The sequence below is a fragment of the Lutjanus erythropterus genome, chromosome 12 (assembly GCF_056507025.1).
Source record: "Lutjanus erythropterus isolate fLutEry1 chromosome 12, fLutEry1.hap2, whole genome shotgun sequence".
NCBI lineage: Eukaryota > Metazoa > Chordata > Actinopteri > Lutjaniformes > Lutjanidae > Lutjanus > Lutjanus erythropterus.
In genome coordinates this window covers 37,303,064-37,330,608 of record NC_139328.1, presented here as the reverse complement: position 1 = coordinate 37,330,608, position 27,545 = coordinate 37,303,064, and the positions used below count along the sequence as shown (strand labels likewise).

General features: G+C 45.9%; 1 protein-coding gene across 1 annotated transcript; it reads right to left on the bottom strand.

Moving 5' to 3' along the window:
- Positions 1–27,545, bottom strand: LOC146318433 (SUN domain-containing protein 1-like). The gene is made up of 8 exons (XM_084732547.1): positions 27,475–27,545; positions 1,710–1,900; positions 1,521–1,597; positions 1,071–1,206; positions 766–881; positions 480–653; positions 285–374; positions 1–114 (listed from the first exon to the last, which is right to left on the bottom strand). The coding sequence occupies exons 1-8, from the start codon at positions 27,543–27,545 to the stop codon at positions 1–3; spliced, it is 969 nt and encodes a 322-aa protein (XP_084588673.1).

The window sequence follows — 27,545 nt, the reverse complement described above, 5'->3', positions numbered from 1 at the left end:
TCAGTCTGCCAGGTTCCCATGGACCTTGAAGCTGTACAGACAGGAGTAGTCCGGATGTCCCCAGTTGCTCTCGACTTGCAGCTTCACATAGCTGAAGACACCTGCTTTGTGATCCTGAGAGACAAGAGAAATGAGCAGAGTTAGTTTGGATGGTCAAAAATGAGAGGAAGGGGAATAAGGGATAAAAGGGAAAGCAAACTGCAAACTCATAATATTTTAGCGTTTGGATGAAATTAAAAAAAAAAGAAATGTGTGTGTGTTTTATTGCATGCTATTATACTTACAGGTATTTTGAAAGTCTGCACTGAGCCGCCGTCCTGGTCATAAAGAAAAGTGCCAAGTTTGGTCCATTCGCCGTCTACAGTTTCCATTCCCTGTGAGAGAGAAAGCAACAGGTCCAGTTGAAGACTTGGCCTCCATGTATGAGACAGTGAAACTGAGGATGTCTGTAGTGTAACAACGTTGAAATTGTGACTTACATAGACTGAAAACTCTTTTGGGGCGCTCATAATAGCGCCAGTTGGGGACAAGCTCTTTGAGATGTGACCCAGTGTCACATGGCTGATGGCGACGGGGTAGGACAGGGCGATGGATAAATGCCCACGCCCACCTGCAAAGGCCCAGCAACATCCTGGCCTCAGAGGTGTGTGTCCCTGAGGAGAGAAAATAAAAAAGACAATTTATACATGTGTTGTATGTAGTGTACCAACTATAATAGGATATAGCCATACCACATAACTATTTGTTTTTGTGTGTATTTCCTACCTGAATAACAGTCATTGGGCTTACAAAGGATGCCCAGATCGGTATGCCAAAAATTGTTATTTCTTTGTCTTTCGGCAGATATGGTTTTGAAGTCTGTTGGAATAAAACCTTGGCACCTGCCCACGAAAAAACACAACAGGAAAGTGATAAGGCAATCCTAAGACTATGTGAATTACAATCTATGAATAATGTATTAAGAATTCTATGTAAACTGCTTTGGTAACAACATATTTTGTTCATGTCAATGAAGCTATTTGAGTTAAAATTGAACATTGAAAATAAAAAGATGGATTTAGATGTCTCACCCAGTGACTCCAGTGCAAAGTTGGGCCAAGTGTCTGCGTCCGGAAGCAGGTACTTAATTTTTTTCTTTAACTTGAGCAACTCATCCTGAAGCTCTTGCAGCTGCTTTGTTATGTTTCTATCTCCTGCATTTAAGTCCTGTAAGTGAGAAGAAATTCATCTTTTAGGTTTGATTGCACCAACAAGGATTGTTTTTTTAAAAAAAAAACAATTAAATCATGGTTTAACTTTAAATTTTGTTGCAGCATTTTAAACTAGCTTAAAATTAAGAAATATTCCATTTAAACCTCAGTTTAGTTTTTTGTATAAACCTGGATTAATTTACTCCAATTTAAAATGTGATCAGAATCTATATTGGGAAGGAAAAAATAGTATTGGAACATCTCTGGGGTGCACAGGAAGAATAAAAAGTAATTTCTATTTTAATGAGAATCTGCTTATATGGGTCATACCTGATCTAAACTGGTAGGTGAGTCTGACGAATCTGTGGGTCGTGATACTAAAATGATGCTCCTCAAGTATACAAGTCCTAATGGATAGAGAGAAACTAGGTCAGATGTTTTATACAAAAGACAGACAAGTCTACAAAACTCACAAGCTTATGTCCTAGATATTATGAGTGTATGGAAGAGATGACTTACCAAAACACAGAGGCAGCATGAAGACAAAGACAAAAATCTTAAGAAAGATCATGGTGCGGCCCCTGCTGTCGGTGTGGCTGTTGCCTTGGCTCATAACGTTGTGGCTATTAATGTCACTGAGGTGGCTGTCGATGCTGTGCGTGTCACTGAAGAGGCTGTCGTTATTGATCCTGGGGTTGATGGTCTTACTTCTAAAAGATCCAGAATGGTACTGGCGTCTTTTGAAAATCCTGTATTGATGAAAATTATAAAAGAGTGAGAGCTTTGAAGATGCATAGTTAAAAACACATGACTGCATTAAACACATAACTGTGTGCCAAATATGTGTACACATATAACATGATGGTGGCATGAAAATGCTAACGTCCACTTACTTGTAAAGGAGCTCCTTGTAGGAAATGGATGGTGTTCCATCACTATTGTAATATCCTGTGGATTCTAGTCGGGCGCTTCTTCGTGCCATGTCATGTAAACTAAACAACAGAGCAGAGGGGGTCAGTCACTCTCTGATACAAGGCAAGTCATGTCATACACTTTTAAATGTTACTTTTCTAATTACTAGACTTCTAGATGGCGTCTAGTTTGTGGTGCTTACCAAAAAACACATATGACAAAATCAACATCACTGTCCCTGTTATTCAAAATAATCCACAGACTTTGTTATGAGCAATTTAATGTAGGTCTGTGGATTATCTTGGGTAACCAGGTCATAAATTCCGAAGAGACATTAATGTTGAGTTTTTCAAATGTATTTTTTGGTGCTTTCAGCTCGACACCATCTAGTTCCATAATATTCAATACAAGGCAGACATCTCTACGGCTGATATCTCCAAAACTCACACCAAAATAATTAAATGGACAAGTTTTTGAATAAGTATAACTGTAGGGCTACAACGATTATTTTCATTATTGAGAAATCAGCCTAAAGTTTTATGCATTAATCAATTATTTGTTTGGTACATAAAAGATCAGAAAATGGTGAAAAATGTTGAGACGTTCTCAATTGTTTTGTCCACATGCCAAAAAATATTCAGTTTAGTGTCATAGAGCACTAAGAAAAACACAATAATCACATTTGAGAAGCTGGAATCAGAGAATTTGGACATTTTCTTTATTAAAAAATTAAAAATGTCTCAAAACGATTAATTGGTTGTTAATTGATTTAATAGTTAATTAATAATTCTTGCACCTCTACATCTAATTCACTATGTGCTACATTTGATTAGAGTTTAAATGTACGTTAAAGTTTTAAGGGGTTTACAATATTTTGTCAAGATACACTGGACAACATATAAACATCTCGCACTGTTTGAATATTTTTTTTTCATATTACACAAACACAATGTTTTACGAATGTAAGATATAAATAATGGCTTACCTTAAAGGCGACAGAAGTTTTTTCGTGTGTTGGTCGTGTCTTCAGTGTCCTCTGGGAGTGAAATGAGACTCACAGAATCAAATCCTGGAACTGTTGACCGTCACATTCTGTTCACATCACAATGATGTAGAACTCTAGAACTCTAGAACATCAAAGACCACGTTCCACGTTCCATCACGGTGCGAAGTAACTAAATACATTTACTCAAGTACTCAAGTCCCATTTTCAGACACATGCGCCTCACTTTCGTGTATCTAGTTTATCCTAGCCTGGTCTATACCTCACAACGTTTCAGCGGGAAATATTGTTCTTTTTAGCCTATTTCATTACATTTCTTTGAACACAAAACATATGATCAACTCATTAAATATGATACACTGTTAATGATTAATTACGTGAGATCTTCATTTCTTATAACACACAAGAAGAATAAAGTTGTAAATTAAGCCCCTAAAGTCCCGACAAAAATCTTGTTGCACAAAATAATAACTTCTGTGTACAAATTATTATTATTATTAGGGCCCGAGCACCGAACCGGTGCGAGGACCCTATTGAAATCAAAGGAATTATTATTAGGGCCCGAGCACCGAACCGGTGCGAGGACCCTATTGAAATCGCAAGAATTATTATTATTAGGGGGCCAAGCCTGCGGGGACTGGGGAACGCGGATGCAAGCATACGCGTTTCCCAGTACCAGCGGTGCTGGGAACCCTATTGTAATTGTTCTGATTTTTATTATCCCTATTATTAGGGGGCCAAGCCCGCGGGGCCTGGGGACCGCGAATGCAAGGCATACGCGGTTCCCAGGACCAGCGGTGCTGGGAACCCTATTGTTTTTGTTCGGATTTTTAGGGGGCCAAGCCCGCGGGGCCTGGGGACCGCGAATGCAAGGCATACGCGGTTCCCAGGACCAGCGGTGCTGGGAACCCTATTGTAATTGTTCAGATTTTTATTATTATTCATCTTTTCTATTTTTATTCTTCCGTTGATAAAAGTCATGCTGCAGCCTAAACCGTGCAAGTTTGGACGATGAAAATTTGAGGGCTGGCCCACACCCCCGCAGGGACCTCAGATGCAAAAAACTGCACACGTCCGCCTGCAGGGGGCGCTATAAGCAAGGACAACGCGTTTTGGCCTATAACTCCCACACCGTATGTCGCACATTCAAAAACCTTATATCCCCACATTCCTTGAATAGAGCTGAGTCTGGCCACGCCCACTTCCGCCTGGACGTCTTTACCCGAAAAATTGCGAAAACTGGAAAACCTGCTTTTTCGAACTCCTCCTAGGGATTTTGTTCGATCTGCACGAAAATTGGCCCGGACACTCTTCTGTTCCTCATGACCTAAAGTTATCAAAAGATTTTTTTTGGGTTGAAAATTCCGCGAATTATTAACGAACAAATTTCTGTAGCTAGCCATAAAAATGGAAAATGTTGCATATCTCGGTCAAAGTAAATTCTATCGACACCAAATTGGAGATCCTTGGTTGCCATGAGACTGGGAGCCTATGAGCTGAATTTGGCGAATGTTGGCGCCTAGGGGGCGCTAGAGATATGGGAAGTTTATATCTCTAGAACGGCTGCACCGATTTGTACGAAATTTGGTCCATACGATGTAGGGCTAGTCCTGAGGCCATATCTTCAAGGGGGTTATGACAGGTCAATGTGGGCGGGGCTTATTACGAGATAAACAAAAAAAATTAATTTCTGCCAAAGTATAATACTTAGGATTTTGAAATTTTATGGGTACATGTAGAATAGGACTCAGATCCCGCCTACCAAAAATTGCGTTCGTGCTCCACTAGGTGGCGCTATAACGCATTTTTGCCTATAACTTCCACATTTTAAATGACACGTTGAAGAATCTTATATTGCCGTATTCCCTGAATAGCGCTGGATCTTTTGACGTAGGCCCCGCCCACTTTTGCCGAAAATTCCCGTCGCTAAGTCGCCACATGTCCGAAACCTACTTTTTCGAACTCCTCCTACAGTTTAAGCGCCATCTGCGCCAAACTTTGCACATACAATGTCTAGATGTGTCTGATCTAAAGTTATCAAAGGAATCGTTGAACGACAAAAAATTCGCTAATTATAACCGAACGATTTTTTGGCTAGCTCAAAAAACGCATGTTGTGTCATATTTCGGTCAAACTAAAGTCTTTTGACTTCAAACTTAACACGCTCGTTCCAGAGGTCATCCGCAGACTCTGTGCCAAATTTGGTGCGGATCGGCCAATAGGGGGCGCTACAAACCCAACTAGGTGGCGCTATAACGCATTTTTGCCTATAACTTCCACATTTTAAACGAGACGTTGAAAAATCTCATATTGCCGTGTTCCCTGAAAAGCGCTGGATTTTCTGACGTAGGCCACGCCCACTTTGGCCGCAAATTGCCGTCGCTAAGTCGCCATATGTCCAAAACCTACTTTTTCGAACTCCTCCTACAGTTTAAGCGCCATCTGCGCCAAACTTTGCACATACGATGTCTAGACGTGTCTGACGAAAAGTTATCAAAACAATTGTTGCACGTCAAAAAATGCGCTAATTATAACCGAACGATTTTTTGGCTAGCTCAAAAAACGCATGTTGTGTCATATTTAGGTCAAACTAAAGTCTTTTGACTTCAAACTTAACACGCTCGTTCCAGAGGTCATCCACAGACGCTGTGCCAAATTTGGTGCAGATCGGCCAATAGGGGGCGCTACAAACCCAAAAACATCAGGTTTCCCAAAAGTTGCTCAGAGTCGTCCTAAATTCGCTGTGCATGATGTGGGTTCCCTCCCGAGGCCGACCGCAAAGTTACCTAATGATTGGTCATGCGTCACGCGTCCCCGCGATCGCCCCGAGCCCCGCGTCCCTCAGAGCCCGCGGCGCTGGGTTCCAAGGGCCGCGGGGGCCGGCTCGCGCGGGGAGGCTTGGCCCCCGTTCATAACTGCTTGCAGTTCTAGTTATTAGGGGGCCAAGCCCGCGGGGCCTGGGGACCGCGAATGCAAGGCATACGCGGTTCCCAGGACCAGCGGTGCTGGGAACCCTATTGTAATTGTTCGGATTTTTATTATTATTATTAGGGGGCCAAGCCCGCGGGGACTGGGGAACGCGGATGCAAGCATACGCGTTTCCCAGTACCAGCGGTGCTGGGAACCCTATTGTTTTTGTTCAGATTTTTATTATTATTCATCTTTTCTATTTTTATTCTTCTCCCGATAAAACTCATGCTGCAGCCTAAACCGTACAAGTTTGGACGATGAAAATTTGAGGGCTGGCCCACACCCCCGCACGTACCTCAGACGCCAAAAATTGCACATGTCCGCCTGCAGGGGGCGCTACAAGCAAGGACAACGCGTTTTGGCCTATAACTCCCACACCGTATGTCGCACATTCAAAAACCTTATATCCCCACATTCCTTGAATAGAGCTGAGTCACTTTGCAATTGGCCACGCCCACTTCCGCCTGGACGTCTTTTCCCGAAAAATCGCAAAAACTGGAAAACCTACTTTTTCGAACTCCTCCTAGGGATTTTGTTCGATCTGCACGAAAATTGGCCCGGACACTCTTCTGCTCCTCCTGACCTAAAGTTATCAAAAGATTTTTTTTGGGTTGAAAATTCTGCGAATTATTAACGAACAAATTTCTGTAGCTAGCCGTAAAAATGGAAAATGTTGCATATCTCGGTCAAAGTAAATGCTATCGACCCCAAATCAGAGATCCTTGGTTGGCATGAGACTGGGAGCCTATGAGCTGAATTTGGCGAATGTTGGCCCATAGGGGGCGCTAGAGATATGGGAAGTTTATATCTCTAGAACGGCTGCACCGATTTCGACGAAATTTGGTCCGTACGACGTAGGGCCGGTCCTGAGGCCATATCTTCAAGGGGGTCATGACAGGTCAATGTGGGCGGGGCTTATTACAAGATAAACAAAAAAATTTAATTTCTGCCAAAGTATAATACTTAGGGTTTTGAAATTTTATGGCTACATGTAAAATAGGACTCAGATCCCGCCTACCGAAAATCGCGTTCGTGCTCCACTAGGGGGCGCTATAACGCATTTTTGCCTATAACTTCCACATTTTAAATGACACGTTGAAAATTCTTATATTGCCGTATTCCCCGAATAGCGCTGGATTTTCTGACGTAGGCCCCGCCCACTTTCGCCGAAAATTCCCGTCGCTAAGTCGCCACATGTCCGAAACCTACTTTTTCGAACTCCTCCTACAGTTTAAGCGCCATCTGCGCCAAACTTTGCACATACGATGTCTAGACGTGTCTGATCTAAAGTTATCAAAGGAATTGTTGAACGACAAAAAATTCGCTAATTATAACCGAACGATTTTTTGGCTAGCTCAAAAAACGCATGTTGTGTCATATTTCGGTCAAACTAAAGTCTTTTGACTTCAAACTTAACACGCTCGTTCCAGAGGTCATCCGCAGACTCGGTGCCAAATTTGGTGCGGATCGGCCAATAGGGGGCGCTACAAACCCAACTAGGTGGCGCTATAACGCATTTTTGCCTATAACTTCCACATTTTTAATGAGACGTTGAAAAATCTCATATTGCCGTGTTCCCTGAAAAGCGCTGGATTTTCTGACGTAGGCCACGCCCACTTTTGCTGCAAATTGCCGTCGCTAAGTCGCCACATGTCCAAAACCTACTTTTTCGAACTCCTCCTACAGTTTAAGCGCCATCTGCGCCAAACTTTGCACATACGATGTCTAGACGTGTCTGACGAAAAGTTATCAAAAGAATTGTTGCACACCAAAAAATGCGCTAATTATAACCGAACGATTTTTTGGCTAGCTCAAAAAACGCATGTTGTGTCATATTTAGGTCAAACTAAAGTCTTTTGACTTCAAACTTAACACGCTCGTTCCAGAGGTCATCCACAGACGCTGTGCCAAATTTGGTGCAGATCGGCCAATAGGGGGCGCTACAAACCCAAAAACATCAGGTTTCCCAAAAGTTGCTCAGATTCGTCCTAAATTCGATGCGCATGATGTGGGTCGCCTCCTGAGGCCGACCGCAAAGTTACCTAATGATTGGTCATGAATACCGCAGCTCGGACGACGGCGCGCGTCCCCGCGATCGCCCCGAGCCCCGCGTCCCTCGGGGCCCGCGGCGGCGTTTCCCAAAAGTTGCTCAGAGTCGTCCTAAATTCGCTGTGCATGATGTGGGTTCCCTCCTGAGGCCGACCGCAAAGTTACCTAATGATTGGTCATGAATACCGCAGCTCAGACGACAGCGCGCGTCCCCACGATCGCCCCGAGCCCCGCGACCCTCGGGGCCCGCAGCGGCGGGTTCCGAGGGCCTCTGGGACCGGGTCGCGCGGGGAGGCTTGGCCCCCGTTCATAACTGCTTGCAGTTCTAGTTAGGGGGCCAAGCCCGCGGGGACTGGGGAACGCGGATGCAAGCATACGCGTTTCCCAGTACCAGCGGTGCTGGGAACCCTATTGTTTTTGTTCAGATTTTTAGGGGGCCAAGCCCGCGGGGCCTGGGGACCGCGAATGCAAGGCATACGCGGTTCCCAGGACCAGCGGTGCTGGGAACCCTATTGTAATTGTTCTGATTTTTATTATCCCTATTATTATTTTCTATTTTTATTCTTCCGCCAATAAAAGTCATGCTGCAGGCTAAACCGTGCAAGTTTGAACGATGCAAATTTGAGGGCTGGCCCACACCCCGGCACGTACCTCAGACGCAAAAAACTGCCCATGTACGCCTGCAGGGGGCGCTATAACCAAGGACAACGCGTTTTGGCCTATAACTCCCACACCGTATGTCGCACATTCAAAAACCTTATATCCCCACATTCCTTGAATGGAGATGAGTCACTTTGTAATTGGCCACGCCCACTTCCGCCTAAATAATTTTTTCGCAAAATCGCGAAAACTGGCAAACCTGCTTTTTCGAACTCCTCCTAGGGATTTTGTTCGATCTGCACGAAAATTGGCCCATACACTCTTTGGCTGCTCATGACAAAAAGTTATCAAAAGAATTTTTTTGGGTTGAAAATTCCGCGAATTATTAACGAACAAATTTCCGTAGCTAGCTGTAAAAATGGAAAATCTTGCATATCTCGGTCAAATTAAATGCTATCGACACCAAATCAGAGATCCTTGGTTGGCATGAGACTGGGAGCGTATGAGCTGAATTTGGCGAATGTCGGCGCCTAGGGGGCGCTAGAGATATGGGAAGTGTATATCTCTAGAACGGCTGCACCGATTTCTACCAAATTTGGTCCGTACGATGTAGGGCCAGCCCTGAGGCCATAACTTCAAGGGGGTCATGACAGGTCAATGTGGGCGGGGCTTATTACAAGATAAACAAAAAAAATTAATTTCTGCCAAAGTATAATACTTAGGGTTTTGAAATTTTATGGCTACATGTAGAATAGGACTCAGATCCCGCCTACCGAAAATTGCGTTTGTGCTCCACTAGGGGGCGCTATAACGCATTTTGGCCTATAACTTCCACATTTTAAATGAGACGTTGAAAAATCTTACATTGCCGTATTCCCCGAATAGCGCTGGATTTTCTGACGTAGGCCCCGCCCACTTTCGCCGAAAATTCCCGTCGCTAAGTCGCCGCGTGTCCGAAACCTACTTTTTCGAACTCCTCCTACAGTTTAAGCGCTATCTGCGCCAAACTTTGCACATACGATATCTAGACGTGTCTGATCTAAAGTTATCAAAAGAATTGTTGCACGACAAAAAATGCGCTAATTATAACCGAACAATTTTTTGGCTAGCTTAAAAAACACATGTTGTGTCATATTTCAGTCAAACTACAGTCTTTTGACTTCAAACTTAAGACGCTCGTTCCAGAGGTCATCCGCAGCCTCTGTGCCAAATTTGGTACGGATCGGCCGATAGGGGGCGCTACAAACCCAAAAACATCAAGTTGCTCAGATTTGTATTAAATTCGCTGTGCATGATGTGGGATCCCTCCATTTTTGCCTATAACTTCCACATTTTAAATGAGACGTTGAAAAATCTCACATTGCCTTGTTCCCTGAAAAGTGCTGGATTTTCTGACGTAGGCCACGCCCACTTTTGCCGCAAATTGCCGTCGCTAAGTCGCCACATGTCCAAAACCTACTTTTTCGAACTCCTCCTACAGTTTAAGCGCCATCTGCGCCAAACTTTGCACATATGATGTCTAAACGTGTCTGACGAAAAGTTATCAAAAGAATTGTTGCACACCAAAAAATGCGCTAATTATAACCGAACGATTTTTTTGGCTAGCTCAAAAAACGCATGTTGTGTCATATTTAGGTCAAACTAAAGTCTTTTGACTTCAAACTTAACACGCTCGTTCCAGAGGTGATCCACAGACGCTGTGCCAAATTTGGTGCGGATCGGCCAATAGGGGGCGCTACAAACCCAAAAACATCAGGTTTCCCAAAAGTTGCTCGGAGTCGTCCTAAATTCGCTGTGCATGATGTGGGTTCCCTCCTGAGGCCGACAGCAAAGTTACCTAATGATTGGTCATGAATACCGCAGCTCGGACGACGGCGCGCGTCCCCGCGATCGCCCCGAGCCCCGCGTCCCTAGGAGCCCGCAGCGGCGGGTTCCGAGGGCCGCGGGGACCGGGATCGCGCGGGGAGGCTTGGCCCCCGTTCATAACTGCTTGCAGTTCTAGTTAGGGGGCCAAGCCCGCGGGGCCTGGGGACCGCGAATGCAAGGCATACGCGGTTCCCAGGACCAGCGGTGCTGGGAACCCTATTGTTTTTGTTCTGATTTTTATTATTATTATTATTTTTATTCTTCCGCCAATAAAAGTCATACTGCAGGCTAAACCGTGCAAGTTTGGACGATGAAAATTTGAGGGCTGGCCCACACCCCCGCACGTACCTCAGACGCAAAAAACTGCACACGTCCGCCTACAGGGGGCGCTATAACCAACGACAACGCGTTTTGGCCTATAACTCCCAGACCATATGTCGCACATTCAAAAACCTTATATCCACAGATTCCTTGAATTGAGCTGAGTCACTTTGTAATTGGCCACGCCCACTTCCGCCTAAATAATTTTTTCGCAAAATCGCGAAAACTGGAAAACCTGCTTTTTTGAACTCCTCCTAGGGATTTTGTCCGATCTGCACGAAAATTGGCCCGAACACTCTTCTGGTCCTCATGAGCATAAGTTATCAAAAGATTTTTTTTGGGTTGAAAATTCCGCGAATTATTAACGAACAAATTTCCGTAGCTAGCCTTAAAAATGGAAAATGTTGCATATCTCGGTCAAAGTAAATGCTATCGACACCAAATCAGAGATCCTTGGTTGGCATGAGACTGGGAACCTATGAGCTGAATTTGGCGAATGTCGGCCCCTAGGGGGCGCTAGAGATATGGGAAGTTTATATCTCTAGAACGGCTGCACCGATTTTTTAGAAATTTGGTCCGTACGATGTAGGGCCACTCCTGAGGCCAGATCTTCAAGGGGGTCATGACAGGTCAATGTGGGCGGGGCTTATTACAAGATAAACAAAAAAATTTAATTTCTGCCAAAGTATAACATTTAGGGCTTTGAAATTTTATGGGTACATGTAGAATAGGACTCAGATCCCGCCTACCGAAAATCGCGTTTGTGCTCCACAAGGGGGCGCTATAACGCATTTTTGCCTATAACGTTCACATTTTAAATGACACGTTGAAAAATCTTATATTGCCGTATTCCCTGAATAGCGCTGGATTTTCTGACGTAGGCCCCGCCCACTTTCGCCGAAAATTCCCGTCGCTAGGTCGCCGCGTGTCCGAAACCTACTTTTTGGAACTCCTCCTACAGTTTAAGCGCTATCTGCGCCAAACTTTGCACATACGATGTCTAGATGTGTCTGACCTAAAGTTATCAAAAGAATTGTTGCACGACAAAAAATTCGCTAATTATAACCGAACTATTTTTCGGCTAGCTTAAAAAACACATGTTGTGTAATATTTCAGTCAAACTAAAGTCTTTCGACTCCAAACTTAATACGGTGGTTCCAGAGGTCATCCGCAGACTCTGTGCCAAATTTGGTGCGGATCGGCCAATAGGGGGCGCTACAAACCCAAAAAAATCGAGTTTCCGAAAAGTTGCTCGGATTCCTACGAAATTCGCTGTGCATGATGTGGACTGCCTCCTGAGGCCAACCGCCAACTTACGTAATGATTGGTTAAAGTGGGCGGGATTTATTACAACAAATCAAAATCACCACGCATTCTGCCTTTGGCACTAACAGTGCACACCCACTACAGTGAATACTGCAGCTCAGCATCAGGCTGTGTCCTGACAATTGCCCTGAACTGGAATGCCGCAGCTCGGACGACGGCGCGCGTCCCCGCGATCGCCCCGAGCCCCGCGTCCCTCGGAGCCCGCGGCGCTGGGTTCCGAGGGCCGCGGGGACCGGCTCGCGCGGGGAGGCTTGGCCCCCGTTCATAACTGCTTGCAGTTCTAGTTATTATTATTATTATTTTCTATTTTTATTCTTCCGTTGATAAAACTCATGCTGCAGGCTAAACCGTACAAGGTAGGGCGGTGCAATTTGGCGGGCTGGCCCACACCCCCGCAGGGATCTCAGACGCAAAAAACTGCACACGTCCGCCTACAGGGGGCGCTATAACCAAGGAAAACGCGTTTTGGCCTATAACTCCCAGACCGTATGTCGCACATTCAAAAACCTTATATCCACTGATTCCTTGAATGGACCTGAGTCACTTTGTAATTGGCCACGCCCACTTCCGCCTAAATAATTTTTTCGCAAAATCGCGAAAACTGGCAAACCTGCTTTTTCGAACTCCTCCTAGGGATTTTGTTCGATCTGCTCGAAAATTGGCCCAGACACTCTTCTGCTGCTCTTGAGCTTAAGTTATCAAGAGATGTTTTTTGGGTTGAAAATTCCGCGAATTATTAACAAACAAATTTGCGTAGCTAGCCGTAAAAATGGAAAATCTTGCATATCTCAGTCAAAGTAAATGCTATCGACACCAAATCAGAGATCCTTGGTTGGCATGAGACTGGGAGGCTATGAGCTGAATTTGGCGAATGTTGGCTCCTAGGGGGCGCTAGAGATATGGGAAGTTTATATCTCTAGAACGGCTGCACCGATTTCTATGAAATTTGGTCCGTACGAAGTAGGGCCGGTCCTGAGGCCATATGTTCAAGGGGGTCATGACAGGTCAATGTGGGCGGGGCTTATTACAAGATAAACAAAAAAAATTAATTCCTGCCAAAGTATAATACTTAGGGCTTTGAAATTTTATGGGTACATGTAAAATAGGACTCAGATCCCGCCTACCGAAAATCGCGTTTGTGCTCCACTAGGGGGCGCTATTACGCATTTTTGCCTATAACTTTCACATTTTAAATGACACCTTGAAAAATCTCACATTGCCGTATTCCCCGAATAGCGCTGGATTTTCTGACGTAGGCCCCGCCCACTTTCGCCGAAAATTCCCGTCGCTAAGTCGCCACATGTCCGAAACATACTTTTTCGAACTCCTCCTACAGTTTAAGGGCCATCTGCGCCAAACTTTGCACATACGATGTCTAGACATGTCTGAGCAAAACTTATCAAAAGAATTGTTGCACGACAAAAAATGCGCTAATAATAACCGAACGATATCTTGGCTAGCTTAAAAAACACATGTTGTGTCATATTTCGGTCAAACTACAGTCTTTCGACTTCAAACTTAACACGGTGGTTCCAGAGGTCATCCGCAGATTCTGTGCCAAATTTGGTGCGGATCGGCCAATAGGGGGCGCTACAAACCCAAAAACATCGAGTTTCCCAAAAGTTGCTCGGATTCGTACGAAATTCGCTGCGCATGATGTGGACTCCCTCCTGAGGCCAACCGCCAACTTACGTAATGATTGGTCAAAGTGGGCGGGATTTATTACAACAAATCAAAATCACCACGCATTCTGCCTTTGGCACTAACAGTGCACACCCACTACAGTGAATACTGCAGCTCAGCATCGGCCTGTGTCCTGACAATTGCCCTGAACTGGAAGGCCGCGGCTCGGACGACGGCGCGCGTCCCCGCGATCGCCCCGAGCCCCGCGTCCCTCGGGGCCCGCGGCGGCGGGTTCCGAGGGCCGCGGGGACCGGCTCGCGCGGGGAGGCTTGGCCCCCGTTCATAACTGCTTGCAGTTCTAGTTATTATTATTTTCTTCCTCTATTTTTATTCTTCCGTTGATAAAACTCATGCTGCAGGCTAAACCGTGCAAGGTAGGGCGGTGCAATTTGGAGGGCTGGCCCACACCCCCGCACGTACCTCAGACACAAAAAACTGCACATGTCCGCCTGTAGGGGGCGCTATAACCAAGGACAACGCGTTTTGGCCTATAACTCCCACACCGTATGTCGCACATTCAAAAACCTTATATCCCCACATTCCTTGAATAGAGCTGAGTCACTTTGCAATTGGCCACGCCCACTTCCGCCTAAATAATTTTTTCGCAAAATCGCGAAAACTGGAAAACCTGCTTTTTCCAACTCCTCCTAGGGACTTTGTCCGATTTGCACGCAAATTGGCCTGGACACTCTTCTGCTCGTCATGACCTAAAGTTATCAAAACATTTTTATTGGCTTGAAAATTCCGCGAATTATTAACGAACAAATTTCCGTAGCTAGCCATAAAAATGGAAAATGTTGCATATCTCGGTCAAAGTAAATGCTATTGACACCAAATCAGAGATCCTTGGTTGGCATGAGACTGGGAGCCTATGAGCTGAATTTGGCGAATTTTGGCCACTAGGGGGCGCTAGAGATATGGGAAGTTTATATCTCTAGAACGGCTGCACCGATTTCTACGAAATTCGCTGTGCATGATGTGGACTCCCCCCTGAGGCCAACCGCCAACTTACGTAATGATTGGTCAAAGTGGGCGGGATTTATTACAACAAATCAAAATCACCATTCTGCCTTTGGCACTAACAGTGCACACCCACTACAGTGAATACTGCAGCTAAGCTTTGTCCTGTGTCCTGACAATTGCCCTGAACTGGAAGGCCGCAGCTCTGACGACGGCACGCGTCCCCGCGATCGCCCCGAGCCCCGCGTCCCTCGGGGCCCGCGACCGTGGGTTCCGAGGGCCGCGGGGAACGGCTCGCGCGGGGAGGCTTGGCCCCCGTTCATAACTGCTTGCAGTTCTAGTTAGGGGGCCAAGCCCGCGGGGCCTGGGGACCGCGAATGCAAGGCATACGCGGTTCCCAGGACCAGCGGTGCTGGGAACCCTATTGTAATTGTTCTGATTTTTATTATTATTATTATTATTATTTTTATTCTTCCGCCAATAAAAGTCCTCCTGCAGGCTAAACCGTGCAAGTTTGGACGATGCAAATTTGAGGGCTGGCCCACACCCCCGCCCGTACCTCAGACGCTAAAAACTGCACACGTCCGCCTACAGGGGGCGCTATAACCAAGGACAACGCGTTTTGGCATATAACTCCCACACCGTATGTCGCACATTCAAAAACCTTATATCCCCCAATTCCTTGAATGGAGCTGAGTCACTTTGTAATTGGCCACGCCCACTTCCGCCTAAATAATTTTTTCGCAAAATCGCGAAAACTGGTAAACCACCTTTTTCAAACTCCTCCTACGGATTTTGTCCGATCTGCACGAAAATTGGCCAGGACACTCTTCTGCTCCTCATGGGCTTAAGTTATCAAAAGATTTTTTTTGGGTTGAAAATTCCGTGAATTATTAACGAACAAATTTCCGTAGCTAGCCCTAAAAATGGAAAATGTTGCATATCTCGGTCAATGTAAATGCTATCGACACCAAATCAGAGATCCTTGGTTGGGATGAGACTGGGAGCGTATGACCTGAATTTGGCGAATGTCGGCGCCTAGGGGGCGCTAGAGATATGGGAAGTTTATATCTCTAGAACGGCTGCACCGATTTCTACCAAATTTGGTCCGTACGATGTAGGGCCAGCCCTGAGGCCATAACTTCAAGGGGGTCATGACAGGTCAATGTGGGCGGGGCTTATTACAAGATAAACAAAAAATAATAATTTCTGCCAAAGTATAACACTTAGGGCTTTGAAATTTTATGGGTACATTTAGAATAGGACTCAGATCCCGCCTACCTAAAATCGCACGTGTGCTCCACTAGGGGGCGCTATAACGCATTTTTGCCTATAACTTCCACATTTTAAATGACCCGTTGAAAAATCTTATATTGCCGTATTCCCTGTATAGCGCTGGATTTTCTGACGTAGGCCCCGCCCACTTTCGCCGAAAATTCCCGTCGCTAAGTCGCCACATGTCCGAAACCTACTTTTTGGAACTCCTCCTACAGTTTAAGGGCCATCTGCGCCAAACTTTGCACATACGATGTCTAGACATGTCTGAGCAAAACTTTTCAAAAGAATTGTTGCACGACAAAAAATGCGCTAATTATAACCGAACGATTTCTTGGCTAGCTTAAAAAACACATGTTGTGTCATATTTCGGTCAAACTAAGTTCTTTGGACTTCAAACTTAACACGGTGGTTCCAGAGGTCATCCACAGACTCTGTGCCAAATTTGGTGCGGATCGGCCGATAGGGGGCGCTACAAACTCAAAAACATCGAGTTTGCAAAAAGTTGCTCGGATTCCTACGAAATTCACTGTGCATGATGTGGACGCCCTCCTGAGGCCAACCGCAAACTTACGTAATGATTGGTCAAAGTGGGCGGGATTTATTGCAACAAATCAAAATCGCCACGCATTCTGCCTTTGGCACTAACAGTGCACACCCACTACAGTGAATACTGCAGCTCAGCATCAGGCTGTGTCCTGACAATTGCCCTGAACTGGAATGCCGCGGCTCGGACGACGGCGCGCGTCCCCGCGATCGCCCCGAGCCCCGCGTCCCTCGGAGCCCGCGGCGCTGGGTTCCGAGGGCCGCGGGGGCCGGCTCGCGCGGGGAGGCTTGGCCCCCGTTCATAACTGCTTGCAGTTCTAGTTATTATTATTATTTTCTATTTTTATTCTTCCGTTGATAAAACTCATGCTGCAGGCTAAACCGTGCAAGGTAGGGCGGTGCAATTTGGCGGGCTGGCCCACCCCCCCGCACGTACCTCAGACGCAAAAAACTGCACACGTCCGCCTGTAGGGGGCGCTATAAGCAAGGACAACGCGTTTTGGCCTATAACTCCCACACCGTATGTCGCACATTCAAAAACCTTATATCCCCATATTCCTTGAATGAAGCTGAGTCACTTTGTAATTGGCCACGCCCACTTCCGCCTAAATAATTTTTTCGCAAAATCACGAAAACTGGAAAAGCTGCTTTTTTGAACTTCTCCTAGGGATTTTGTTCAATCTGCACGAAAATTGGCCCATGCACTCTTCTGGTCCTCATGAGCAAAAGTTATCAAAAGATTATTTTTTGGGTTGAAAATTCCGCGAATTATTAACGAACAAATTTCCGTAGCTAGCCTTAAAAATGGAAAATCTTGCATATCTCGGTCAAAGTAAATGCTATCGACGCCAAATCAGAGATCCTTGGTTGGCATGAGACTGGGAGCCTATTACCTGAATTTGGTGAATGTTGGCTCCTAGGGGGCGCTAGAGATATGGGAAGTTTATATCTCTAGAACGGCTGCACCGATTTCTACGAAATTTGGTCCGTACGTTGTAGGCCCAGTCCTGAGGCCATATCTTCAAGGGCGTCATGAAAGGTCAATGTGGGCGGGGCTTATTACAAGATAAACAAAAAAAATTAATTTCTGCCAAAGTATAATACTTAGGGTTTTGAAATTTTATGGCTACATGTAGAATAGGACTCAGATCCCGCCGATCAAAAATCGCACGTGTGCTCCACTAGGGGGCGCTATAACGCATTTTGGCCTATAACTTCCACATTTTAAATGACACGTTGAAAAATCTTATATTGCCGTATTCCCTGAATAGCGCTGGATTTTCTGACGTAGGCCCCGCCCACTTTCGCCGAAAATTCCCGTCGCTAAGTCGCCACATGTCCGAAACCTACTTTTTGGAACTCCTCCTACAGTTTAAGGGCCATCTGCGCCAAACTTTGCACATACGATGTCTAGATATGTCTGAGCAAAACTTATCAAAAGAATTGTTGCACGACAAAGAATGCGCTAATTATAACCGAACGATTTCTTGGCTAGCTTAAAAAACACATGTTGTGTCATATTTCGGTCAAACTAAATTCTTTCGACTTCAAACTTAACACGGTGATTCCCGAGGTCATCCACACGCTCTGTGCCAAATTTGGTGCGGATCGGCCGATAGGGGGCGCTACAAACCCAAAAAATCGAGTTTCCGAAAAGTTGCTCGGATTCCTACGAAATTCGCTGCGCATGATGTGGACTCCCTCCTGAGGTCAACCGCCAACTTACGTAATGATTGGTCAAAGTGGGCGGGATTTATTACAACAAATCAAAATCACCACGCATTCTGCCTTTGGCACTAACAGTGCACATCCACTACAGTGAATACTGCAGCTAAGCTTTGTCCTGTGTCCTGACAATTGCCCTGAACTGGAAGGCCGCGGCTCGGACGACGGCGCGCGTCCCCGCGATCGCCCCGAGCCCCGCGTCCCTCGGGGCCCGCGGCCGTGGGTTCCGAGGGCCGCGGGGAACGGCTCGCGCGGGGAGGCTTGGCCCCCGTTCATAACTGCTTGCAGTTCTAGTTATTATTATTATTTTCCTCTATTTTTATTCTTCTCCCGATAAAACTCATGCTGCAGGCTAAACCGTGCAAGGTAGGGCGGTGCAATTTGGCGGGCTGGCCCACACCCCCGCACGTACCTCAGACGCAAAAAACTGCACACGTCCGCCTGTAGGGGGCGCTATAACCAAGGACAACGCGTTTTGGCCTATAACTCCCACACCGTATGTCGCACATTCAAAAACCTTATATCTGCCAATTCCTTGAATGGAGCTGAGTCACTTTGTAATTGGCCACGCCCACTTGCGCCTAATTAATTTTTTCGCAAAATCGCGAAAACTGGAAAACCTGCTTTTTTGAACTACTCCTAGGGATTTTGTCCGATCTGCAGGAAAATTGGCCCGTACACTTTTCTGGTCCTCATGAGCTTAAGTTATCAAAAGATTTTTTTTGGGTTGAAAATTCCGCGAATTATTAACGAACAAATTTCCCTAGCTAGCCATTAAAATGGAAAATGTTGCATATCTCGGTCAAAGTAAATGCTATCGACACCAAATCAGAGATCCTTGGTTGGCATGAGACTGGGAGCCTATGAGCTGAATTTGGCGAATGTCGGCGCCTAGGGGGCGCTATAGATATGGGAACTTTATATCTCTAGAACGGCTGCACCGATTTCTACGAAATTTGGTCCGTACGATGTAGGGCCAGTCCTGAGGCCATATCTTTAAGGGGGTCATGACAGGTCAATGTGGGCGGGGCTTATTACAAGATAAACAAAAAATTATTAATTCCTGCCAAAGTATAACACTTAGGGCTTTGAAATTTTATGGGTACATGTAGAATAGGACTCAGATCCCGCCTACCGAAAATCGCGTTTGTGCTCCACTAGGGGGCGCTATAACACATTTTTGCCTATAACTTCCACATTTTAAATGACACGTTGAAAATTCTTATATTGCCGTATTCCCTGAATAGCGCTGGATTTTCTGACGTAGGCCCCGCCCACTTTCGCCAAAAATTCCCGTCGCTAAGTCGCCACATGTCCGAAACCTACTTTTTCGAACTCCTCCTACAGTTTAAGCGCCATCTGCGCCAAACTTTGCACATACGATGTCTAGACGTGCCTGATCAAAAGGTATCAAAAGAATTATTGCACGACAAAAAATGCGCTAATTATAACCGAACGATTTCTTGGCTAGCTTAAAAAACACATGTTGTGTCATATTTCAGTCAAACTAAAGTCTTTTGACTTCAAACTTAAGACGCTTGTTCCAGAGGTCATCCACACGCTCTATGCCAAATTTGGTGCGGATCGGCCAATAGGGGGCGCTACAAACCCAAAAAATCGAGTTTCCCAAAAGTTGCTCGGATTCGTACGAAATTCGCTGTGCATGATGTGGACTCCCTCCTGAGGCCGACCGCCAACTTACGTAATGATTGGTCAAAGTGGGCGGGATTTATTACAACAAATCAAAATCACCACGCATTCTGCCTTTGGCACTAACAGTGCACACCCACTACAGTGAATACTGCAGCTCAGCATCAGGCTGTGTCCTGACAATCGCCCTGAACTGGAATGCCGCGGCTCAGACGAAGGCGCGCGTCCCCGCGATCGCCCCGAGCCCCGCGTCCCTCGGAGCCCGCGGCGGCGGGTTCCGAGGGCCGCGGGGACCGGCTCGCGCGGGTTCCGAGGGCCGCGGGGACCGGCTCGCGCGGGGAGGCTTGGCCCCCGTTCATAACTGCTTGCAGTTCTAGTTATTTTCTATTTTTATTCTTCCGCCAATAAAAGTCATGCTGCAGGCTAAACCGTGCAAGGTAGGGCGGTGCAATTTGGAGGGCTGGCCCACACCCCGGCACGTACCTCAGACGCAAAAAACTGCCCATGTACGCCTGCAGGGGGCGCTATAACCAAGGACAACGCTTTTTGGCCTATAACTCCCACACCGTATGTCGCACTTTCACAAACCTTATATCCCCATATTCGTTGAATGGGTCTGAGTCACTTTGTAATTGGCCACGCCCACTTCCGCCTAAATAATTTTTTCGCAAAATCGCGAAAACTGGAAAACCTGCTTTTTCGAACTCCTCCTAGGGATTTTGTTCGATCTGCACGAAAATTGGCCCGGACACTCTTCTGCTGCTCCTGAGCTAAAGTTATCAAAAGATTTTTTTTGGGTTGAAAATTCCACGAATTATTAACGAACAAATTTCCGTAGCTAGCCGTAAAAATGGAAAATGTTGCATATCTCGGTCAAAGTAAATGCTATCGACGCCAAATCAGAGATCCTTGGTTGGCATGAGACTGGGAGCCTATGAGCTGAATTTGGCGAATGTCAGCACCTAGGGGGCGCTACAGGTGTGGGAAGTTTATATCTCTAGAACGGCTGCACCGATTTCTACGAAATTTGGTCCGTACGATGTAGGCCCAGTCCTGAGGCCATATCTTCAAGGGGGTCATGACAGGTCGATGTGGGCGGGGCTTATTACAAGATAAACAAAAAAAATTAATTTCTGCCAAAGTATAATACTTAGGGTTTTGAAATTTTATGGGTACATGTAGAATAGGACTCGGATCCCGCCTACCGAAAATCGCGTTTGTGCTCCACTAGGTGGCGCTATAACGCATTTTTGCCTATAACTTCCACATTTTAAATGACACGTTGAAAAGTCTTATATTCCCGTATTCTCTGAATAGCGCTGGATTTTCTGACATAGGCCACGCCCACTTTCGCCGAAAATTCCCGTCGCTAAGTCGCCACATGTCCGAAACCTACTTTTTGGAACTCCTCCTACAATTTAAGCGCCATCTACGCCAAACTTTGCACATACGATGTGTAGACGTGTCTGATCTAAAGTTATCAAAAGAATTGTTGCACGACAAAAAATGCGCTAATTATAACCGAACAATTTTTTGGCTAGCTTAAAAAACACATGTTGTGTCATATTTCGGTCAAACTGCAGTCTTTTGACTTCAAACTTAAGACGCTCTTTCCAGAGGTCATCCGCAGACTCTGTGCCAAATTTGGTACGGATCGGCCGATAGGGGGCGCTACAAACCCAAAAAAATCAAGTTGCTCAGATTTGTATTAAATTCGCTGTGCATGATGTGGGTTCCCTCCATTTTTGCCTATAACTTCCACATTTTAAATGAGACATTGTGAAATCTTATATTGCCGTGTTCCCTGAAAACCGCTGGATTTTCTGACGTAGGCCACGCCCACTTTCGCCAAAAATTCCCGTCGCTAAGTTGCCAGATATCCGAAACCTACTTTTTCGAACTCCTCCTACAGTTTAAGCGCCATCTGCGCCAAACTTTGCACATACGATGTCTAGACCTGTCTGACGAAAAGTTATCAAAAGAATTGTTGCACACCAAAAAATGCGCTAATTATAACCAAAGGATTTTTTGGCTAGCTCAAAAAACGCATGTTGTGTCATATTTCGGTCAAACTATAGTCGTTTGACTTCAAACTTAACACGATCGTTCCAGAGGTCATCCACAGACTCTGTGCCAAATTTGGTGCAGATCGGCCAATAGGGGGCGCTACAAACCCAAAAACATCAGGTTTCCCAAAAGTTGCTCAGATTCGTCCTAAATTCGCTGTGCATGATGTGGGTTCCCTCCTGAGGCCGACCGCAAAGTTACCTAATGATTGGTCATGAATACCGCAGCTCGGACGACGGCGCGCGTCCCCGCGATCGCCCCGAGCCCCGCGTCCCTTGGAGCCCGCGGCGACGGGTTCCGAGGGCCGCGGGGACCGGGATCGCGCGGGGAGGCTTGGCCCCCGTTCATAACTGCTTGCAGTTCTAGTTATTAGGGGGCCAAGCCCGCGGGGACTGGGGAACGCGGATGCAAGCATACGCGTTTCCCAGTACCAGCGGTGCTGGGAACCCTATTGTAATTGTTCAGATTTTTATTATTTTCTTCTATTTTTATTCTTCCGTTGATAAAACTCATGCTGCAGCCTAAACCGTGCAAGTTTGGACGATGAAAATTTGAGGGCTGGCCCAGACCCCCGCAGGGACCTCAGACGCAAAAAACGGCATACATCCGCCTGCAGGGGGCGCTATAAGCAAGGACAACGCATTTTGGCCTATAACTCCCACACCGTATGTCGCACATTCAAAAACCTTATATCTACCAATTCCTTGAATGGAGCTGAGTCACTTTGTAATTGGCCACGCCCACTTCCGCCTAAATAATTTTTTCGCAAAATCGCGAAAACTGGAAAACCTGCTTTTTCAAACTCCTCCTAGGGATTTTGTCCGATCTGCACGAAAATTGGCCCGTACACTCTTCTGGTCCTCATGAGCTTAAGTTATCAAACGATTTTTTTTGGGTTGAAAATTCCGCGAATTATTAACGAACAAATTTCCGTAGCTAGCCTTAAAAATGGAAAATGTTGCATATCTCGGTCAAAGTAAATGCTATCGACACCAAATCAGAGATCGTTGGTTGGCATGAGACTGGGAACCTATTAGTTGAATTTGGCGAATGTCGGCCCCTAGGGGGCGCTAGAGATATGGGAAGTTTATATCTCTAGAACGGCTGCACCGATTTCTACGAAATTTGGTCCGTACGATGTAGGGCCAGCCCTGAGGCCATAACTTCAAGGGGATCATGACAGGTCAATGTGGGCGGGGCTTATGACAAGATAAACAAAAAAAATTAATTTCTGCCAAAGTATAACACTTAGGGCTTTGAAATTTTATGGGTACATGTAAAATAGGACTCAGATCCTGCCTACCGAAAATCGCATGTGTGCTCCGCTAGGGGGCGCTATTACGCATTTTTGCCTATAACTTCCACATTTTAAATGACACCTTGAAAAGTCTTATATTGCCGTATTCCCTGAATAGCGCTGGATTTTCTGACGTAGGCCCCGCCCACTTTCGCCGAAAATTCCCGTCGCTACGTCGCCGCATGTCCGAAACCTACTTTTTCAAACTCCTCCTACACTTTAAGCGCCATCTGCGCCAAACTTTGCACATACGATGTCTAGACGTGTCTGATCTAAAGTTATCAAAAGAATTTGTTGCACGACAAAAAATGCGCTAATTATAACCAAACGATTTCTTGGCTAGCTTAAAAAACACATGTTGTGTCATATTTCGGTCAAACTACAGTCTTTTGACTTCAAACTTAACACGATGTTTCCAGAGGTCATCCACAGACTCTGTGCCAAATTTGGTGCGGATCGGCCAATAGGGGGCGCTACAAACCCAAAAACATCGAGTTTCCGAAAAGTTCCTCGGATTCCTACGAAATTCGCTGTGCACGATGTGGACTCCCTCCTGAGGCCAACCGCCAACTTACGTAATGATTGGTCAAAGTGGGCGGGATTTATTACAACAAATCAAAATCACCACGCATTCTGCCTTTGGCACTAACAGTGCACACCCACTACAGTGAATACTGCAGCTCAGCGTCAGGCTGTGTCCTGACAATCGCCCTGAACTGGAATGCCGCAGCTAGGACGACAGCGCGCGTCCCCGCGATCGCCCCGAGCCCCGCGTCCCTCGGGGCCCGCGGCGGCGGGTTCCGAGGGCCGCGGGGACCGGCTCGCGCGGGCAGGCTTGGCCCCCGTTCATAACTGCTTGCAGTTCTAGTTATTAGGGGGCCAAGCCCGCGGGGCCTGGGGACCGCGAATGCAAGGCATACGCGGTTCCCAGGACCAGCGGTGCTGGGAACCCTATTGTAATTGTTCAGATTTTTATTAGGGCCCGAGCACCCGCGGTGCGAGGCCCTATTGAAATTGCTCGGATTATTCTTATTATTATTATTAGGGCCCGAGCACCTCGGTGCGAGGCCCTATTGAAACTGCTCGGATTATTCTTCTTCTTTTTTTTCTTCTTACAATAGTAAATCGCTTATTTGGGGGCCTTAACATATATGAAAACTCATGAAATTTGGCGGCGGCGTCAGTCCCGGCGAAAAATTACGTATTTTAAGGGTCTCGCGAATGGGCGCGGCGAAATGACTCAGTAGCGCCATCTACAGACGAGCCCCGACGGCATGTTTCTCCGACGCGCACAAAACTTGGTACGCAGATAGAACACACCGGGACGCACAAAAAAGCCTCTTGGAGCCATGGGCTAAACCCTACAGGAAGTCGGCCATTTTGGATTTTGTGCCCGTTTTTGGCGTTTTCCACGTGTCGTATTTGAACGAACTTGTCCGACACGGTTCGTCATAATGACTTCAAAATCGCTGTGTACCATCTAGACAACTGTGTGATTAAAAGTTATTAAAAGATATACGGCATGTTAAAGTGCCTGGATGTTATGTGGCGGCGAATTTTGGCGTTTCGCCATAAAACAGGAAATGGCTATAATTTTGGGGTACATGGTCAGATCTGCACCAAACTTCATGTGTATGATCAGTGTATGGGCCTGAACGGAAATATATGAAAATATTCCATAATTGTCATAGCGCCCCCTGGTGGTGACAGAAAATGACTTTTTTTAGGTTGTGACGTGCTGCTCCAGGCGTGTTGATTATTTCTAGCTCAAATTTGGTGAAGATGACCTTAACAAGTGGGTGATGCTACATTTTGAACGGCGTGACGGTCCGGCGAAGGGTGTCGACGCGAGAGAGCGGCGAAGGACCGCGGCCCGAAAACATGACATATTTAACAATAACTTCTGTGTGCAAGTTTATATCGGCATGAAATTTCACATGTGTGTGACAGGTCCCGGCCTGAACATATGACATTAATTTCGTTGATGGGCGTGGCCAAACGGCTTGACCACGCCCTTTAAACTTCAGCCCCCCCGCCACGTTTCTTGGACATGAATGAAACTTGGTACACATGTGTATCACACCCAGACGCACAAAAAAGTCTCTTGGAGCTATAGGCCAAACTCAACAGGAAGTTGGCCATTTTGAATTTCCTGGTCATTTTTGGCGTTTCACTTGTCATGCATTTTAACGAACTCCTCCTAGAGGAAGAATCAGAATGGCTTCAAATTCACTGCCTACCTTCTGGACTACACTCTCATCAAAAGTTATTAAAAGATTTTCCTCATGTTGAAGGGCGTGGCCATAGTGTGGCGGCGAATATTGATGTTTCGCCATGAAACAGGAAATGGCTATAACTTTAGTAAAAAAGGTCATATCTGCACCAACATTCACATGTCTGATAATAGTCCGGCCCTGAACACACCTATATGAAAATATTCCATAATTCTCATAGCGCCCCCTGGTGGTGACAGGAAATGTCATGTTTTACAGTCTGACGTCCTGCTCACACCACGTTGATTATATCAAACTCCAATTTGGTCTGAAAAGTCTTAAGACCTTGATGATGCTATATTATGAAGATCAGGACGTCTCGTCAAACGGTGTTGCCCTGGCGGCGTGGCGAAGGTCCATGTTTCGCCATAAAACAAGAAGTTGCTATAACTGGACTGTACATGGTCAGATCTGCCTGAAACTTCACATGTTTATTAACAGTCCTGTTCTGAACATATGGTATGAGTTTCGTCCATGTCCGTGGCCAAATGGTTTGGCCACGCCCATTAACGCGTTTCGCCAAAACACAGGAAGTGGCTTTAACCTCCCTGTGCTTGGTCAAAACTGGCTGAAATTTTACATGTTCATTAACAGTCCCAGTCTGAACATGTGATGTGAGTTTTGTCCATGGGCGTGGTAAAATGGCTTGACCACGCCCTTTGACGTGCGGCGCCGCAAATAGTGAGTTTTGGCCGACGTGCACAAAAATTGGTACACATATGTATCACAGGGAGATGAACAAAAAAGTCTCTTGGACCCATAGGCTAAAGTCAATAGGAAGTCGGCAGTTTTGAATTTTGTGCTCAATTTTGGTGTATTCCACAAGACCTATTTTAACTAATTCCTCCTACAAATATTTTTCAATTGACTTCAACACTGGCCTGGAGCATCTAGACAAGTGTGTGATTTAAACTTATTAAAAGATGTGGTCAGTGTTAAACACTGTGGCTGTAGTGGGGTGGCGAATTTTGGCGTTTTGCCATGAAACAGGAAATTGCTATAACTTTAATGTAAATGAGCCATTCTGCATCAAACTTCACATGTGTGATAATAAGCATGCCCTGAACACAGCTATGTAATACTGGGGGCATGAAATGACAGTGAATTCCTTTAAAAAGTAGTTCACCCAAAAATGAACTTGCACTCAATATCTACTCATTCCTGTGCTGATGTGAGGAGGGATGAAGATCTCCAGTTCACAAGACACTCCCATAGTTTAAGCAGAAAACAGAACTGTAGTCAAATCCAGCTAAATTGAAGTGAATAGTGATCAGTTTTATAATGTAAAAATGAACACAAAAAGCCCACAAAATGTCTCCATGCTGCACCAATGATTTAATCCTGGGAAACACTCAGACAACAGACAGAGTTTTCTCAGAAACAGTGACCTGTTATGCATAGAGTTTCCTTAGCAAACTTTCAAAAAAGAAGAAAATGTCTGAGCACTTGGACATAGAGGAGAAACAGTGTTTTTTGGCTGCAGCTGTGCCGCTTGGGATAGAGCTTGTGTACGTGCTTCAGCCGTGTGCATGCATTTCCAGTCTCAGAGGCTACAGTTGACAATGAGGCTGTAAACACAGTGTTAATGGTGTCTTTTTGGGTTACATTTTACTGTCACCTCTTACAGACACTTAAATCACACCGCAGGAGCGGTACGGAGACAGTTTGTGGGTTATTTGTGCGCACTTGAGGTTTTCACCCATCTTTGCATCAGCACGGCGGAGAGTGGGTGTCAAATGCCGTTTGGTTTTCCGGGCTCACTGTGGCTTCGGGGCAACGTCGGACGGTCGCGGCCACGCGTAGCCTCTCCGCTCCGGGGAGGGTCCGGCCAT

What these genes read in the sequence shown, in the direction of transcription:
- LOC146318433 (XM_084732547.1), bottom strand. Translation starts at nt 27,545, where the DNA reads ATGGCCGGACCCTCCCCGGAGCGGAGAGGCTACGCGTGGCCGCGACCG. An exon ending in CATGCTGCCTCTGTGTTTTG is followed by an intron (nt 1,598 to 1,709) that starts GTAAGTCATCTC and finishes TCTATCCATTAG; the next exon opens with GACTTGTATACTTGAGGAGC. An exon ending in TGCAGACTTTCAAAATACCT is followed by an intron (nt 115 to 284) that starts GTAAGTATAATA and finishes CTTGTCTCTCAG; the next exon opens with GATCACAAAGCAGGTGTCTT.